Source organism: Oncorhynchus mykiss, chromosome 17 (assembly GCF_013265735.2).
Source record: "Oncorhynchus mykiss isolate Arlee chromosome 17, USDA_OmykA_1.1, whole genome shotgun sequence".
Taxonomy (NCBI): domain Eukaryota; kingdom Metazoa; phylum Chordata; class Actinopteri; order Salmoniformes; family Salmonidae; genus Oncorhynchus; species Oncorhynchus mykiss.
Genome location: NC_048581.1, coordinates 22,741,217 through 22,761,492, shown reverse-complemented (window position 1 = coordinate 22,761,492; position 20,276 = coordinate 22,741,217). Strand labels below are relative to the sequence as shown.

General features: G+C 43.8%; 1 protein-coding gene across 1 annotated transcript in view; it reads right to left on the bottom strand.

The window, feature by feature from the left end:
* The window catches only part of LOC110493483 (B-cell lymphoma/leukemia 11A), a 57,752-nt gene extending 45,217 nt beyond the window's left edge, over positions 1–12,535 (bottom strand). The window contains exons 1-2 of the mRNA XM_021567783.2: positions 12,114–12,535; positions 8,466–8,873 (exon numbers count right to left, since the gene is read on the bottom strand). Of these exons, the coding sequence (XP_021423458.2) occupies positions 8,466–8,873; positions 12,114–12,168 (463 nt within the window). The 5' untranslated portion in view covers positions 12,169–12,535. The remainder of the gene's footprint in view (positions 1–8,465; positions 8,874–12,113) is intronic.
* Positions 12,536–20,276: the final 7,741 nt, after the last annotated feature.

Genomic DNA, 20,276 nt, shown 5'->3' with positions numbered 1-20,276 from the left:
CCTGGCTAAATACCTTTGTTCCCCCATAAACAGGATGGGCAGAAAGTAGGCTCAGCTAACGAAGACACACTAAACCACTAGTCCGGTGTATGTTTGGTCAAAATATGATGTCTTTCCTTCCTTAAAGGGAAGGTTTGGTGGGGTGTTGGATGGTTATAATTTGAGTCCATTTTTTCCTTAATAAAGGGAAGGTTTGATGGGGTGTTGGATGGTTAAAATGTGAGTCCGTTTCTTCCTTAAAGGGAAGGTTTGGTGTGGTGTTGGACGGTTAAAATGTGAGTCCTTTTTCTGTGTCTGACCATGTCTGTGCCTGACCATGTCTGTGTCTGTGCCTGACCATGTCTGTGTCTGTGCCTGACCATGTCTGTGTCTGTGCCTGGCCATATCTGTGCCTGACTCTGTCTGTGCCTGGCCATATCTGTGCCTGACCATGTCTGTGTCTGTGCCTGGCCATATCTGTGTCTGTGCCTGGCCATGTCTGTGTCTGTGCCTGGCCATATCTGTGCCTGACCATGTCTGTCTGTGCCTGACCATGTTTGTGCCTGACTCTGTCTGTGCCTGACCATGTCTGTGTCTGTGCCTGGCCATGTCTGTGTCTGTGCCTGACCATGTCTGTGTCTGTGCCTGGCCATGTCTGTGCCTGACCATGTCTGTCTGTGCCTGACCATGTCTGTCTGTGCCTGACTCTGTCTGTGCCTGGCCATGTCTGTCTGTGCCTGGCCATGTCTGTGTCTGTGCCTGACCATGTCTGTCTGTGCCTGACCATGTCTGTCTGTGCCTGGCCATGTCTGTGTCTGTGCCTGACCATGTCTGTCTGTGCCTGACTCTGTCTGTGCCTGACCATGTCTGTCTGTGCCTGACCATGTCTGTGCCTGACCATGTCTGTCTGTGCCTGACCATGTCTGTGTCTGTGCCTGGCCATGTCTGTGCCTGACCATGTCTGTCTGTGCCTGACCATGTCTGTCTGTGCCTGGCCATGTCTGTGTCTGTGCCTGACCATGTCTGTCTGTGCCTGACTCTGTCTGTGTCTGACCATGTCTGTGCCTGACCCTGTCTGTGCCTGACCATGTCTGTGCCTGACCCTGTCTGTGCCTGACTCTGTCTGTGCCTGACTCTGTCTGTGTCTGACCATGTCTGTGCCTGACCCTGTCTGTGCCTGACCATGTCTGTGCCTGACCCTGTCTGTGCCTGACTCTGTCTGTGTCTGACCATGTCTGTGCCTGACTCTGTCTGTGTCTGACCATGTCTGTGCCTGACCCTGTCTGTGCCTGACCATGTCTGTGCCTGACTCTGTCTGTGTCTGACCATGTCTGTGCCTGACTCTGCCTGTGCCTGACCATGTCTGTCTGTGCCTGACCATGTCTGTGCCTGACCATGTCTGTGCCTGACCATGTCTGTGTCTGTGCCTGACCATGTCTGTGTCTGTGCCTGGCCATGTCTGTGCCTGACCATGTCTGTCTGTGCCTGACCATGTCTGTGTCTGTGCCTGACCATGTCTGTCTGTGCCTGACCCTGTCTGTGCCTGACCCTGTCTGTGCCTGACCATGTCTGTGTCTGTGCCTGACCATGTCTGTCTGTGTCTGACCATGTCTGTGTCTGTGCCTGACCATGTCTGTCTGTGTCTGACCATGTCTGTGTCTGTGTCTGACCATGTCTGTCTGTGCCTGACCATGTCTGTGCCTGACCATGTCTGTGTCTGTGCCTGACCCTGTCTGTGCCTGACCATGTCAGTGTCTGTGCCTGACCATGTCTGTGTCTGTGCCTGACCCTGTCAGTGCCTGACCCTGTCTGTGTCTGTGCCTGACCCTGTCTGTGCCTGACCATGTCAGTGTCTGTGCCTGACCCTGTCTGTGCCTGACCATGTCAGTGTCTGTGCCTGACCATGTCTGTGCCTGTGCCTGACCATGTCTGTGCCTGACCCTGTCAGTGCCTGACCCTGTCTGTGTCTGTGCCTGACCCTGTCTGTGCCTGACCATGTCAGTGTCTGTGCCTGACCCTGTCTGTGCCTGACCATGTCAGTGTCTGTGTCTGACCATGTCTGTGTCTGACCATGTCTGTGTCTGACCATGTCTGTGTCTGACCATGTCTGTGTCTGACCCTGTCTGTGTCTGACCATGTCTGTGCCTGACCATGTCTGTGTCTGACCATGTCTGTGTCTGTGTCTGACCATGTCTGTGTCTGACCATGTCTGTGTCTGACCATGTCTGTGTCTGACCCTGTCTGTGTCTGACCATGTCTGTGCCTGACCATGTCTGTGTCTGACCCTGTCTGTGTCTGACCCTGTCTGTGTCTGACCATGTCTGTGTCTGACCATGTCTGTGTCTGACCCTGTCTGTGTCTGACCCTGTCTGTGCCTGGCAATGTCTGTGCCTGACCATGTATGTGTCTGACCATGTCTGTGTCTGTGCCTGGCCATATCTGTGTCTGTGCCTGGCAATGTCTGTGCCTGACCATGTCTGTGTCTGTGCCTGACCCTGTCTGTGCCTGACCATGTCTGTGCCTGTGCCTGGCCATATCTGTGTCTGTGCCTGGCAATGTCTGTGTCTGTGCCTGGCAATGTCTGTGCCTGACCATGTCAGTGTCTGTGCCTGACCATGTCAGTGTCTGTGCCTGACCCTGTCTGTGCCTGACCCTGTCTGTGCCTGACCATGTCTGTGTCTGACCATGTCTGCGTCTGTGCCTGACCCTGTCTGTGTCTCTGTCTGTGCCTGACCCTCTCTGTGTCTCTGTCTGTGCCTGACCATGTATGTGTCTGTGTCTGTGTCTGACCATGTCTGTGTCTGTGTCTGTGTCTGACCATGTCTGTGCCTGGCAATGTCTGTGCCTGACCATGTATGTGTCTGACCATGTCTGTGTCTGTGCCTGGCCATATCTGTGTCTGTGCCTGGCAATGTCTGTGCCTGACCATGTCTGTGTCTGTGCCTGACCCTGTCTGTGCCTGACCATGTCTGTGCCTGTGCCTGGCCATATCTGTGTCTGTGCCTGGCAATGTCTGTGTCTGTGCCTGGCAATGTCTGTGCCTGACCATGTCTGTGCCTGACCATGTCTGTGTCTGACCATGTCTGCGTCTGTGCCTGACCCTGTCTGTGTCTCTGTCTGTGTCTGACCCTGTCTGTATCTCTGTCTGTGTCTGACCCTGAGCCTGTCTGTGTCCTTCTGATCATCTGCTCTGTTTATAATGTGGAGCCGCCCTGTGTGTCCCTGTGCATATCTTAAGTTGTTTATCATGCAAATGGGGGTACACTGTTCTGTTCTGTCTGCTCCTCCTAATGGTCCATAACACAAACAAACACACACACACACATACAGGATTACATTTTTCATAGAGACATCAGCACTGTTGGACTCTGCATTTCAAAAAGGGGATTGTGTGTGTGTGTGTGTGTGTGTGTGTGTGTGTGTGTGTGTGTGTGTGTGTGTGTGTGTGTGTGTGTGTGTGTGTGTGTGTGTGTGTGTGTGTGTGTGGCTGTGGCTCTCTCTCTCTCTCACTATCTCTATCTCTCTCTCTTTATCTCTCTCTCTCTCTGGACAAGGAGGATAGCAACAAACTCATAAGAGGAGCGTGAGGATGACGAAGAACGCCTTCATCAATCTCACTTCACGCAACACCACACACAAGCACAAACACAGTCACACCGCACACACTCACACCACACACACTCACACACACACTCACACATGATCCATTAGGCTTGTACTGTTAATAACAGGCCATTGCATAACGTTAGTGACCCAGTGATATCATGTGGAGACGTTACGCATCATGATCTAAATGAGCATAGAAAGATTGTAGAGGCAGCTGACTAGAGCCAAGAGGCATAGTGGGTCTGTGTGTGTGTGTGTGTGTGTGTGTGTGTGTGTGTGTGTGTGTGTGTGTGTGTGTGTGTGTGTGTGTGTGTGTGTGTGTGTGTGTGTGTGTGTGTGTGTGTGTGTGTGTGTGTGTGTGTGTGTGTGTGTGTGTGTGTGTGTGTGTGTATGTGTGTGTGTTGCTTAACAAACAGATGCATAATTACTGATAAAATACAAGAGGTCATTAGATTTGACAGAATAGAGGATAACTAGACCACAGCCCAACACAGATAGCATAGTGACATAGCCACTGTATTGTACATGGAGCTATATCTAGGCCTATGGGGTCCATACCAACGGACACTGTATTGTACATTAAAGGGATACTTCGGGATTTTGGCAATGAGTCCATTTATCTACTTCCCCCGAGTCAGATGAACTCGTGGATACCATTTATACGTCTCTGTGTTCAGTATGAAGGAAGTTAGAGTTAGTTTCGGGAGCCAATGCTAACTAGCGTAATGACTGGAGTCATTACACTAACACTAGTTAGTAATTGAGCTACCGATAGTTAGCAACTTCCTTCAAATCGCACGCAGAGATGTAAAAAGGGTATCCACAAGATCATTAGACTCAGGGGAAGTACTGTAGATAAAGGGCCTCATTGCCAAAATCCCAAAATAACCCTTTGTGCTATATCAAGGTCTTTGAGGTCCATACCAATAGACACTGTGTTGTACAGGGAGCTGTGTGTTTACCTATACCCCACTGTATTGTACAGGGAGCTGTGTGTTTACCTATACCCCACTGTGTTGTACAGGGAGCTGTGTGTTTACCTATACCCCACTGTGTTGTACATGGAGCTGTGTGTTTACCTATACCCCACTGTATTGTACAGGGAGCTGTGTGTTTACCTATACCCCACTGTGTTGTACAGGGAGCTGTGTGTTTACCTATACCCCACTGTGTTGTACATGGAGCTGTGTGTTTACCTATACCCCACTGTATTGTACATGGAGCTGTGTGTTTACCTATACCCCACTGTATTGTACATGGAGCTGTGTGTTTGCCTATACCCCACTGTATTGTACATGGAGCTGTGTGTTTACCTATACCCCACTGTATTGTACATGGAGCTGTGTGTTTGCCTATACCCCACTGTATTGTACATGGAGCTGTGTGTTTACCTATACCCCACTGTATTGTACATGGAGCTGTGTGTTTACCTATACCCCACTGTATTGTACATGGAGCTGTGTGTTTGCCTATACCCCACTGTATTGTACATGGAGCTGTGTGTTTGCCTATACCCCACTGTATTGTACATGGAGCTGTGTGTTTACCTATACCCCACTGTATTGTACATGGAGCTGTGTGTTTACCTATACCCCACTGTATTGTACATGGAGCTGTGTGTTTGCCTATACCCCACTGTGTTGTACATGGAGCTGTGTGTTTGCCTATACCCCACTGTGTTGTACATGGAGCTGTGTGTTTGCCTATACCCCACTGTGTTGTACATGGAGCTGTGTGTTTACCTATACCCCACTGTGTTGTACATGGAGCTGTGTGCTTACCTATACCCCACTGTATTGTACATGGAGCTGTGTGTTTACCTATACCCCACTGTATTGTACATGGAGCTGTATGTTTACCTATACCCCACTGTATTGTACATGGAGCTGTGTGTTTACCTATACCCCACTGTATTGTACATGGAGCTGTGTGTTTACCTATACCCCACTGTATTGTACATGGAGCTGTGTGTTTGCCTATACCCCACTGTATTGTACATGGAGCTGTGTGTTTACCTATACCCCACTGTATTGTACAGGGAGCTGTGTGTTTACCTATACCCCACTGTATTGTACAGGGAGCTGTGTGTTTACCTATACCCCACTGTATTGTACAGGGAGCTGTGTGTTTACCTATACCCCACTGTATTGTACATGGAGCTGTGTGTTTACCTATACCCCACTGTATTGTACAGGGAGCTGTGTGTTTGCCTATACCCCACTGTATTGTACATGGAGCTGTGTGTTTGCCTATACCCCACTGTGTTGTACATGGAGCTGTGTGTTTACCTATACCCCACTGTATTGTACAGGGAGCTGTGTGTTTACCTATACCCCACTGTGTTGTACATGGAGCTGTGTGTTTACCTATACCCCACTGTGTTGTACATGGAGCTGTGTGTTTACCTATACCCCACTGTATTGTACATGGAGCTGTGTGTTTACCTATACCCCACTGTATTGTACAGGGAGCTGTGTGTTTACCTATACCCCACTGTGTTGTACATGGAGCTGTGTGTTTACCTATACCCCACTGTGTTGTACATGGAGCTGTGTGTTTACCTATACCCCACTGTATTGTACATGGAGCTGTGTGTTTACCTATACCCCACTGTATTGTACATGGAGCTGTGTGTTTGCCTATACCCCACTGTGTTGTACATGGAGCTGTGTGTTTGCCTATACCCCACTGTATTGTACATGGAGCTGTGTGTTTACCTATACCCCACTGTATTGTACATGGAGCTGTGTGTTTGCCTATACCCCACTGTATTGTACATGGAGCTGTGTGTTTGCCTATACCCCACTGTGTTGTACATGGAGCTGTGTGCTTACCTATACCCCACTGTGTTGTACATGGAGCTGTGTGTTTACCTATACCCCACTGTGTTGTACATGGAGCTGTGTGTTTACCTATACCCCACTGTGTTGTACATGGAGCTGTGTGTTTACCTATACCCCACTGTATTGTACATGGAGCTGTGTGTTTGCCTATACCCCACTGTATTGTACATGGAGCTGTGTGTTTACCTATACCCCACTGTATTGTACATGGAGCTGTGTGTTTACCTATACCCCACTGTGTTGTACATGGAGCTGTGTGTTTACCTATACCCCACTGTGTTGTACATGGAGCTGTGTGTTTACCTATACCCCACTGTGTTGTACATGGAGCTGTGTGTTTACCTATACCCCACTGTGTTGTACATGGAGCTGTGTGTTTACCTATACCCCACTGTATTGTACATGGAGCTGTGTGTTTACCTATACCCCACTGTATTGTACATGGAGCTGTGTGTTTACCTATACCCCACTGTATTGTACATGGAGCTGTGTGTTTACCTATACCCCACTGTGTTGTACATGGAGCTGTGTGTTTACCTATACCCCACTGTATTGTACATGGAGCTGTGTGTTTACCTATACCCCACTGTGTTGTACATGGAGCTGTGTGTTTACCTATACCCCACTGTGTTGTACATGGAGCTGTGTGTTTACCTATACCCCACTGTGTTGTACATGGAGCTGTGTGTTTACCTATACCCCACTGTGTTGTACATGGAGCTGTGTGTTTACCTATACCCCACTGTGTTGTACATGGAGCTGTGTGTTTACCTATTGGGTATTTGTCATTTGGAGAACCCTCACTGATAAAACATTGAACTGAAAACCAGCCTCACCTCAGCAGAAGCATTGATAAGTTCAATGCAGCACACTACATTTCTTTATACTAAAGCCCGCATTTATAGACATAATTGTTTTTAGAAATGTTTATAATAACTCAAAAAGGAAAATTAAACTGTCAAACACACAAAGTTCATTTCCACCAACGTCTGTAAGACAGAACTATTTGTTTGAGCTGCTCATCATGGTTTTTTCTCTCGCTTGCTTCATTTAGCTGTGGTTAGACAACCGCCGTAAGAAGTCCTTAATTAACTAAATGAAGACTAAGAGAACCCTGACAATTAGCGGCTCGAGTAGGATTCCTCAAATAAATGCCTCTTCCTTGACAGTTCACCGTAATTACTTTCCTACACTTTTTCAAAATGTATTTTATATTTTAGCGCCAGAGTATGAGTTGGCAGGCATGTATTTGAGGGGAAGAGATATGTCTCTGTGAAAACCACAGCGAGATGGAGATACATCTAGCGAGACCACATGAGACGGAAACTAGGCTTGCGTCCCAAGTGGCACTCTATTCCCTATACAGTGCACTACTTTTGATCAGAGCCCACTATATACGGGCCCTGTATCAAAAGTAGTGGACTATTTAGGGAACATGGTTCCTTTTGGGACGCAGCCCTTTCTCTCTTTTTCCGTCTCTCTCTCCCTCTCTCTTTCTTTAGGAGAGCAGAATGGGAGTTATATTGGGCTTCTATCCCCATTGCAGAGATAAACTCAACGACCCGACACCCAGCAGTGCAGCAAGAACATCATATCTCATGGATATCCATCGCCACCAATCAAAATTGAACCCAACTCGAAGTCCATCTGCTCTGTGCAGTTTGGACTGTAAAATCCTTTTTGTGGTCTATGATCCAATAACCTTGCTTTTAAGCGTCACCAAAACAAAGGCACTTACTCACAACTAGGGTTGTAAAATTCCCAGGTTTTCACAAAACAATCCCGTTGGGAGAACAACGGTTTGAGGAATCCCTGTTTATTCCTTCCTGATTCCGGGATTCCGCCAACCTGGATTTCTGGAAACCTTAGGGATTTTGCAACCCTACTCACAACGTTAAAGTACCATCCAAGTATCGTCAACACCCAAACCTTACAGTAAACCTCAGACCCAAACACCTTGCTTGTCGCTTAAGTTCTTTACATCGGCAGCCCTATTTGTTACGATCGTCATCATCGTCGTCATGGTGACGTCATTACCTGTGATATTCTCCTGCTTGGGGATAATTCCGTGGATGGGCGTCGATAAACAATCCTCATCATCGTTGCGCGGCGACACCTGAACGGCTACCTCCAAGGGGCGCCTCGACGGGTGTTTGTCTCGGCATTTGTTTGAGGAGGGACGGGGCGAGGCGAGGGGAACGGCGGAGGGCGACCGCCTGTGCCCGTCGTCTAACGTCTTGTCCGTGCAGGGGGCGCCGCGGCACTGCCGCCTCTTGTGCTCGATGAAGAGCAGGATGTGGGCAAGAGGGAAGCGGGCGTGGCACTGGCCACAGGTGAGCAGGTCCTGGTCCCCCTTGAGGAGGATCCTGTTGTCCCCATGCTGCCCCAGCCTGGGGTGGTCCTCGTGCTCCTCGTCTGGGGGGAGAACGGCCAACAGGGGCTCAGCTGGAGAGGGGAGATAGACAGTTACACTTCTATACAGAATACATGACAGGGTTGAAATCTACATAGAGGACTATGACATTTCATCCAAGGCAGCTGACAAACTATGGAGGAGAGTTAGATACTTAATAGACCGTGGACACAAAACACTGATTGAGAACTACACTCAAGTATCATTTCAAGGAAGAGTGAGACACGGTATATAGGTTATTATAGTGTTGCAAATCTGCATATGCATCTCTTGCTACCGTTTTTAGGACTATTATTACTGATAATATAGAAGGCACAACCAACGAAGAGAGGGGAATGAACATCCAGTAGCAGGCCCGTAGAATCATATTCGATTCTATTACAGTCCTATCGTTTTAACGACTAATATCAGTGTTATTGTCATGATGATTTCCAGTGTTATAATGAATATCACCATAATCTAGAAGGCACCTGTGGTTTATAGTGATTGCATTTCCAGGTGATGCACTGTCTTAGAAAAGGTATGAGAGACGGATTTGAAAGGGGGGAAGGAAGGAAGGAAAGTAGGGAGGAAGGAAGAAGACTTGGACAAGACTACAGCACTGTTTTTCAATAAGCCTGCCAGTGACACCGTTCAGTCAGCGTGCTGCTCGCTGCCTGAACGATTAAGGCGCTTGACCCTCTTTATTGTGCTGCCAATCTCGCGTTTTTAATGAACCTAACACCTCGGAGAATCAAAAAATAGATTCTAATTTGAGTTCAAGATGATTGGACCCCATTTCCGTTAAAAGTGCTGGGATCTCGTGAACCGAGGTTAGATATTGAGGGGTGTATGTGGAGTAGGTCCCTTATGTATACACGCAGTCAAGGAGCATTTTTTTTTTTTAAATAGTTCATCTAGCTACAGTAAACGACATCTCGAGGCCCAACTGGGATGTTAAGATAAAATGTGATGAATTATCGCTGTCTGTTCTGAACCTTAAATTCTGTGTCGGGTCAGACGAGAAGGAGGCGGGGAGGAGGGGCTGAAGGAATATTTTTCCTTTTAATTTGTGTTGAATTCCTACAGCTTATGCTGTCAGGACATAGCAGTCTGACTGAGGCTCTGTGCGAAAAAGTCTACCTTCAAACGCAAATAATCACATTTGTTGTATCGGCAACTGGTTACAAAAATAAGTTAACATTTTTTTTAAGTACATATTATTCCTCAACATCCAAGTGAGCACCAGAATTTCAACTGACTGAACTTAATCAAATAACTACTGAAATGAGGCGATAGGCTATTTAAATAGCTATTACCTAATTATAACATGGTAATGATCCCTTATTTCAAGTACCCTAGCTGCTATTGCAGGGATTCATACAACGCAGCCTACATGGACAAGGAGGAATCTTACTTGAACGGAAGCTGTTTTTCTATAGGCCATAACGAGCTATTCAAATACTTCAACCTATGCATGTAAATAACAGAGTATTTAATTTGAATAATTTGACCATGCATTTGCCAGTAAGGCTGTAATCCTATAGGCCTATACGTCTGTCTCATTTGTCATATTTGAATGATGAACTAGGTCCCTCGTGAGAATGTGGATATAACTAAGGATTTGGCAATTAGGGTACATTTTTTGTCATATTTTGACATTTAATTGAAAGAAACTGTGATAGACTAAGATTTTGTTGAAATAGGGGACTAATATACCTGGAAGAGTGAATAGGCATGCAATATGCTCTAGGGTCCAATGTGAGACTACTTAACTGAAAACTACGCATATCACAGAGGTCGCTCACAGTGGCCTATGGATGTTTGAAATGATGTCACATTTTGCCTACTGATCACTTCTTGCAGAAAATAAAACGTTCTCAGATGGCCATTGTTTTATCCATCTTCGAATGAAATGGAAAATACTGAATATCCTTGAAGAAATCTATTGAAATGATTCACTTTTAATTTATTTGGAATACTATAATAGGTCTATTGATTAGATATCACCGTGGCATAACAAGGAACATCAAATATACGACCACGAACAACTGCGCTTGGTCTAGTAGGCAACGTAGACAAAGCAATAAAGTAGCCTAGATCAAGTTCAAGTTCATCGACGTGTATGTCCACAATCATATTCTGCCCCCTACCGGCACCGTCCATAGATATACTATAATTGAAGGCATTTGTTACGAGAACCTAATTTGCTTCCTCCGAGAATTGAATGGCAAAAGAGAAACAACCGGGTGGAAACATTGTAGCGATTTACACAATATGTGGAACAAAACTTTTTATATATATATATATATACGGAAAATCATATTATTTAAACTAGTTTCTAAATGATATAGCCCCCGGTAACGTAAAAAAAGGAAATGAGCACAGTTGAAATCATGCCATTATACACCACGGCATAAACAGCATAAAAGCAATATCTTATTGAATATACATGTATAACTCATAAATGACTCTAAAACACCACTTCAGTATGCCTGTCCAAATGTAATAGGTTATTGCATAAAAGCCTCCCGTGTCCCCTCTCTGAAAATTAACCTCTTCGTTAAATGTAACGTAGCGTCCAATAGTAGATGTAATCGAACGTCTCCAATTGTTCCAATGCTTATTGCATCCATTCACATTAACTCACGGTGTAAACGATAACAATGTAATCGGATCACTAGGTTATACGGGGGTGCAGTTATTCTTGGATCGTGAACTCCTATATCCCTCGATATCAACGCTGGCTACGTTCCACACACGAGGTCTTCTGTATGGGCTATGAGTATGTAAACACCCCGTTCTCCCCATTCAAAAAAAAAGAAAACATCTCTCGAAAAAAAATATACGCTATCAAAACAAATAGTAATAACAAAGTGGAATTGCTTATTTGGGGATACACTTTGCTTTTCGTAGCGTATTCCATGTCGGAAACTGATATGACTAAATATAAATATTCACAGGATACCTTGATAGGCAAAAAGGTATCCCTCCACTACAGCCTAGATGTCCTTTAATAGCGAAAGAAGCCTGTGTTGTAGCATCGGCACATACATGTAAAATAGCCTTATACGTTATTGTTTACCAAATATACAATATTTTCCAAGGTCCAACTTTTTTCGATAGAAAGTTATCCGATTCAATGACGGCGTTCTTGACACGCTTTTAGGTTATGTCCACGGGTCCGCGTCAAGTCCAGTTGCCCACAAACATTCTCCAAATACTTTGAGAAGAGGCTGCTGTGTGTTCTTGTTTACCAGATTATAAAATAAGCAATTTTCAATTCTACTTACGCGAAAACTCCCGCTTGCTCAAGTGCTGGGGTTTGCCTTGCTTGCGGCGAGACATGTTGGTAAGTGGTGGCGTTCAGCTTAGTTCACATTGGCAGAGGCGTCCTACAACGTAATAGACTCCAGATAAAATATCTTCATCGATGCGTTTGACATCCAAAAAAATGAATTATAGATCACATCACGATGACGCGCGGGGTACGGGCTGTGCGGCAGTCTTCATGACTTTTTTGCAAAGACAGAGAGAGGGATATGAGCAAAGCCCCCTGAGCTGCAAGTTCAAGTGCGGACGTGACGTTCCTACGAACTTGAACGTCAGTCGATGGATGGACATAGAGATACAACACATGGGCAGGGCAACGCTGGGGAGTAGGAGGTGGAGAAGGAATAACAAAACCAATGGACAGTCATTACTGGATCCGTACATGAAAAAAGAAAGGGACCCCGAAGACGCCAATGGACAGAGAGATCAGGGGGGCCGGGCCAATAGAGAAGGAGAGGGAGAGAGAGAGGTTGGAAATGAACGTGAACCTTGGGAGACAGCACATCCAAGTGGAAGGATTCTTGGCAACAAATATGGAGAAAATATAGGACCATTGCATATGAGCATAAGAATAAATATGAACCATTACCCTATTACTGCATGGAAAACAACAATTTATAGTGGAGAGGAAAGGATGCGAGTGCACTTTACGGATCGATTTAATTGGATATAATAAAGTAAATAGTCCTAATTAATTCATTTTGGACATGGATCTCCGTGCCTTCGGTAACCAATGGGTTAAAGAAACGTATGTTACAATGATACAGCCCGATAGGCTATACGCTTTATTAAATAGGCTATATTTAAGAATGTCATATTTTAGCAGTCCATAGGCTACCACCATATTTTAGCAGTCCATAGGCTACCACCATATTTTAGCAGTCCATAGGCTACCACCATATTTTAGCAGTCCATAGGCTACCACCATATTTTAGCAGTCCATAGGCTACCACCATATTTTAGCAGTCCATAGGCTCCCACCATATTTTAGCAGTCCATAGGCTCCCACCATATTTTAGCAGTCCATAGGCTACCACCATATTTTAGCAGTCCATAGGCTACCACCATATTTTAGCAGTCCATAGGCTACCACCATATTTTAGCAGTCCATAGGCTACCACCATATTTTAGCAGTCCATAGGCTCCCACCATATTTTGTCCACTAAATAATACTCTAATGTTGGTTCTTGCGCAAAAGCACTCCACATCTTGCACTGACGACATACTATTACGACGTCACATAATAGGCATACATTCAATTTTAAAGGTTAATACATCATAAAATAACTAGGCCTATCAAATCATTAGAGTTTATTGGTAGTGATACCATCGGTGTTCCCGAAGACTGTCAACACCAATGGGCCAATCACAGGCCTTTAATTAACAGGCAGGTTCCTTCATCAAAGTGGACACTTTTGACATTTGAATTTACTTTCAAAACATGTCGACATGAGAAAATAGATATTCGTATTGTTTTTGCTATCGGATGATCTAGTTCACACTATTTACTATTCAATGAAGTAAAATAGCCTCCAGTAAAATACAGATATTCTGTGGGCTACAGTACACCTGTTAGTATTTGTTTCTCACGGACTTGAGTTATCTTGAAGATAATTCATAGGCTACTACTTCACAGAAATGTATAAACATATATATATTTGACATTCTTCTCTTCATTGCTTTAATACCCTTTGCATTATTATTTTGTTTTTTAAGTTTAACCTACATTTCCCATATGAACAAAAGTCGACAATAATAAAATAAGTAGCCTAATTAACAAATAGGTCATTGTATGTGTTCATTTTGTGCTTTTCCCTCATAAGGAAATGTATTGGTGTAGTCTAATCCACATGCGTAAAGTTATCGTTGCCCACTGAGATAAAAAAAAAGAAAGATCTACGACATATTTCTGTTCATATGGCCCACTGTTAGTGTAATATAGTGTAACATTTCACACAATGTAAACATGCTAATTGAAATGTTTGATACATCGTAACATAGCCTAAATTACAGGCGAGCCAAACAAACAAAACAGGCTAAAACTGGAGATGTTATCAGCCTTGCAGAAGTGTTTTTGTTTTAGTTTTTGGAAACGAAACTATTTTAATGTAAGCAGTGTGCGCTTTGACAGGCTACTGTTGACAGCTTACTTGCGCTCGGCCTCTGCGTCTTAGGCACCCTGTGGTAGCGTGTAGCCTGCTACTGCACCATCACACGTCTGTCTATACAACGGCGCTTTCTAGCGGTCCTTTGCTAATACTGCGAAGGAGACATTGTTTGAAGCCCACCCTGCACTTTATGTTATCTTCCAGTGGATGATGCTAAAGGATCAGAGTAGAATCCACATCTGCCTCGCAAAGTGCTTGCTCCTGTAGCCTATAGTTTACATTAGACACAGTTCAACACAGTTCAAAGAGCCATTCAACATCGTTTAATGTAAACTATTTCCTGTGTACTTTGTACAGATTATTGTATTATTAATGAATTGTTATTATCAATTCAGTGTTCTAATTGGAACCCGTTCTACTTCTATGTGCGCATAAATTAACAGCAGTTGCCTGGATATTAAACTAAGTCCCAGTCCGCAGGATCCGCAGTCCAGAGCATCCGGCGATGATCCACGGGTCAGTGCTACAAGAGTACTCGGAGTAAAGAAGGGGGGGGGGGGGGGGGGGGGGGCGTACCTTAGTTATCTTTGTTTTCTTTATTATTTTGGTTAGGTCAGGGTGTGACATGGGTGGTTTGTTTAGTTTTTGTATGTCTAGGGGTTTTCTAGTCTAGGTGTTTGTCTATGGTTGCCTAGATTGGTTCTCAATCAGAGGCAGCTGTTTATCGTTGTCTCTGATTGGGAACCATATTTAGGTAGCCATATTCCTTGGTTATTTTGTGGGTTGCTATTCTATGTTTAGTTGCCTGTCTGCACTAGCCATATTAGCTTCACGGTTCGTTTTGTTGTTTTGTTCAGTGTTCGTTCTTCTATTAAATAAGTGTACGCTTACAACGCTGCGCCTTGGTCTCCTCATCATGACAACCGTGACACTCATTTCATACAAGCACATTTGTTTCCATGAGAGGTTCTCAATAGGCCTGCTCAACTCTTGTCTTCCATCCTCTCCTCGCTTCAAATTGAAAAAGGTCAAAGGTAACAGAGAGGAGCCAGTCATCTGTATATATATATATATATATATAGTGCCTTCAGAAAGTATTCATACCCCTTGACTTATTCCACATTCTGTTGTGTTACAGCCTGAATTCAAAATGGATGAAATATTTTCTTCTCACCCATCTACACGCTATGCCCCTTAATGACAACGTGAAAACACGTTTAGAAATGTTAGCAAATGGATTGAAAATGAAATACAGAAATATCTCATTTACGTAAGTATTCACACCCCTGAGTCAATACGTGTTAGAATCCCCTTTGGCAGCAATTACAGCTGTGAGTCTTTCTGGGTAAGTTTCTAAGAGCTTTGTACACCTGGGTTGAACAATATTTGCACATGATTATATTCAAAATTTGTCAAGCTCTGTCAAGTTGGTTGTTGATCGTTGACCTTGCCATAGATTTTCAAGACGATTTAAGTCAAAACTGTAACTAGCTCACTCAGGAACATTCAATGTCGTCTTGGTAAGCAACTCCAATGTATATCTGGCCTTGTGTTGAAGGTTATTGTCCTCCTGAAAGGTGAATTTATCTCCTAGTGTCTGTTGGAAAACAGACTGAACCAGCTTTTCCTCCAATACTTTCCCTGGGCTTAGCTACATTCCATTTATTTTTATCCTAAAAAAACTCCCTAGTCCTTGCCAATGACAAGCATTCCCATAACGTGATGCAGCCATCATCATGCTTGAAAATATGAAGAGGTACTCTCAGGACATAAAGTTAATTTCTTAGACAATTTTTTTGCAGTATTACTTTAGGTTGTTAATGCAAACAGGATTCACGTTTGGGAATATTTTTTATTCTGTACAGGCTTCCTTCTTTTCAGAATTAGATGTTCATCCATGTTTGTTCCAAACTCCACACTTGACGTGTTTAAGGTTAAGTTTAGGCATTAACTCTGCATTTTTAAGGTTAGGGTTGCGTTTAGGCATTAACTCTGAATGGTTAAGGTAAGTGTTAAGGTTTGGCATAGGCTTAAAACAAAAACGAAATACCAAAAAATGATTCTATCACTGGACTTGAACGTGCAACCTTTCATATTAAAGGCAGATGCTTACACCCATCTAAAATCTAATTTCCACACAACAAAACCAAAACGTACTTGAAGGTAACAGCCCTCACTGTTTCCCCTAGTGGCCGGGTTCCACATCATCTCCCAACGTCCTCAGACATGGATGGACATCGAATTCTGACTTGTATCACAGGTGACCTGCCTGCATCCTCAGTTTTCTCCTATCACAGCCATTAAAGTCTGTAACTGTTTGAAAGTCACCATTGGCCTCATGGTGAAATCCCTGAGAGGTTTCCTTCCTTTCCAGCGACTGTGTTAGGAAGAACGTCTGTATCTTTGTAGTGACTGGGTGTATTGATACAGCATCCAAAGTGTAAGTAATAACTTTACCATGCTCAAAGGGATATTGTAAATGACCCTCCCACTTTGTCTGCTGTATTCTCTCTTTGTTCTTGTTTCCTTATTAGGATGCCGGTGGGCGGAGTTGGGAGGGTCATCAGCTACATGGGAAACACCTGGGCCCGGTGTGTCCCAGGATAAATACACCACTTCCCCATTCATGGAGGAGACTCTCTCCATGCAGACACCTTTCTAGATTTTGTTGTGTATCTTGGTGGCCTTTTGGTTGTTTGCTTTGGCACCTTTCAACACCCTGCATTATCACATTCATGCATGCAAAACACTCACTTACACTACTGATTATACACACCATTATATATTGTACTTAGTTTACTTTATTTAATAAATATATATTTTGTTACTCCTTATCTCCACGTTGTCTCCCTTTTGTTACGGGCTTTGAGCAGGTTCGTGACAAGATTCAATGTCTTCTTTTTTAAATCCATCTACCAATAGGTGTCCTTCTTTGCGAGGCATCGGAAAACCTCCCTGGTCTTTGTGATTGAATCTGTGTCTGAAATTCAATGCTCGACTGAGGGACCTTACAGATAATTGTCTGTGTGGGGAACAGAGATGAGGTTGTCATTCAAAAAAGTCTGCTTTGCAACAGACACTGGGAGACAAATTCACCTTTCAGCAGGACAATAACCTAAAACACAAGGCCAAATATACACTGGATTTGCTAACCAAGTTGACATTGAATGTTCTTGAGTGGCCTAGGTACAGTTTTGACTTAAATCGACTTGAAAATCTATGGCGACTTGGAAATGCTTGTCTATCAATGATCAACAACCAACTTGACAGAGCTTGAATAATTAAAAAAATAATAATGTGCAAATATTGTACAAATCCAGGTTTTCACTTTGTCATTATGGGGTATTGTGTGTAGATGGGTGAGAATAATATAAATATTTTTAGTCAATTTAGAATTCAGCCTGTAACACAACAAAATGTGGAATAATTCAAGGGTTATGAATACTTTCTGAAGGCAATGAGCATTGGTGCGTGCATTTTTGTCTCTGACTGTCTGTCCGTCTGAGTGTCTGCTCCTCTCTCGTCTACCCCCGCCTGTGTGCCTGCCCGTTCTCCAGTCCAAGCCCGTGTCACAGTGAGCCAGGAATGATGGATGACAATCGAGCCAGACACGGAGTGAACAAGATAAGATTGCATTGTACAGCTGAAAAATCTATAGTGAATAGAGACTAAAACAAGACCTACGTCCCACTGGTATGGCAGGCTGCCAGGTCCAATCCCTGAGCCCCCTCCATCACCACTAACACCTGTCCCAGAGGGTGGCATGTTGCCCACATGGGGGAGAGGAGTCACCTAGCTGGGGGTTTCCTTCTTAGGACAGTTGGGGGAGGAATAAAACAGATACGTGTAAAAAGTAGTCAGTGGACCACACTAAGTAAAATATGCGCGTTTGTTTAATACAATAATAACATTCTTCATTGAACTTCCAGTCTTTCTCTAATCACAAGTTTTCAGGTCTATAAAAAAAAGTTTTTTTAAATTAATGGTCCATAGCTTTCCTATGGGTCCTCTAACAGAATCTTTCTGGAATGAAACAGCCAACTTGGCTTGGTTCTGGGGCAGTGGACCCTCTCCCCATAAACTAGAATAGAGTGTCACCACCCAGCACCGGAGTAAGTATTGCTTTCTCTCTCTTTCCTAAATGTTTTTTTACAATAACAGCAGTGGAATGGGACTTTAACGACTAGTTTTATGCCCTGATTAATATGGTGGCAGAGAGAGGTCATTAGTGTGTTGAACTGGGCTGTGGTTCTGACTGCTAACGAGGAGAAGGGGGGTGTCCAATGCTGATTCGGTTGAGAAAAACTTCTTCAAGACAGTGCGATCTGTTTGCGGTCCCAGACCTGTTTGTGCTGTCTTGCCAACTCCCATGGACTTTGAGGCAAGACAGCACAAACAGGTCTGGGACCACAGGATGTAAAAACATAGTTGTCAGGGAGGAAATAACAATAATAGTAATAATTAGGTGGGCGAATACATTTGTTGTATTTTACACATGTACAAGAGTGTATTATATACATTTGTTGTATTTTACACATGTACAAGAGTGTATTATATACACTTGCCAATTGGAAATGTGTTTTTTACATATCCAAACTTCCCCAGAGACACCATCTGAGAGCGGGGGATACAGTGACATAGTCAGACAGATAATTATAGTGGAATTATGGTGGTGTATAGTAGTGGTACATTATTGTAATGCTAATATAACAACTCGTAGTCTGTCAATTATGACATTATTTAAATACAAACTATACTATTGTGAGATGAAATTGCAATTCCATTCTATCCTAACAAGGTTGCATATGATATAATATATTGGGTCATTAGGTATTGGCCTACTGTATCTCATATTGATCCATCTGGGGTTTGTGGACTGGAGCCAATTGACCGGATAGTTGTCGTCTTGCAGTCTCTGCTCTATCTGACCCGTGACTCAGTGTGGATCGAACATGGAGCGAGAGAGGGATGGAGAGAGGGATGGAGAGAGAGATGAAGTAGGAGGAAAAGAAAGAGGACACTTTAAAGAAGAGCATAGACATCAGTGAATTGGAAATTAGTTCATTTCCATTGATCGTCTGATGCTTGTTTTACATTTCTGAAATGATCAACCTTGCAATGTTCCACAGACGTAATCCTGCTTGGACATGAGAAAGTGGTACTTACATTATCAACCAGTAGGTGGCACTGTGAGTTACTGTATCATGACTACCAGGTACCCCATGTGATTTACCTGGTTCACTCAGAATACACTCAGATAAGCACATAATGTTGAGCTGAGGGAGGTTTTCCACTCTAGATAGAATACATTGAGACAACTATATAATGTTGAGCTGAGGGAGGTCTCCACTCCAGATAGAATATATTGAGATAACTATATAATGTTGAGCTGAGGGAGGTTTTCACTCTAGATAGAATACATTGAGATAACTACATCATGTTGAGCTGAGGGAGGTTTCCACTCTAGATAGAATACATTGAGATAACTATATAATGTTGAGCTGAGGGAGGTTTCCACTCTAGATAGAATACATTGGGATAACTACATAATGTTGAGCTGAGGGAGGTTTCCACTCTAGATACAGAGTACATTGAGATAACTACATAATGTTGAGCTGAGGGAGGTTTCCACTCTAGATAGAATACATTGGGATAACTACATCATGTTGAGCTGAGGGAGGTTTCCACTTTAGATAGAATACATTGAGATAACTATATAATGTTGAGCTGAGGGAGGTTTCCACTCTAGATAGAATACATTGAGATAACTACATAATGTTGAGCTGAGGGAGGTTTCCACTCTAGATAGAATACATTGAGATAACTACATAATGTTGAGCTGAGGGAGGTTTCCACTCTAGACACAGTACATTGAGATAACTACATAATGTTGAGCTGAGGGAGGTTTCCACTCTAGATGGAATACATTGAGATAACTATATAATGTTGAGCTGAGGGAGGTTTCCACTCCAGATAGAATACATTGGGATAACTACATAATGTTGAGCTGAGGGA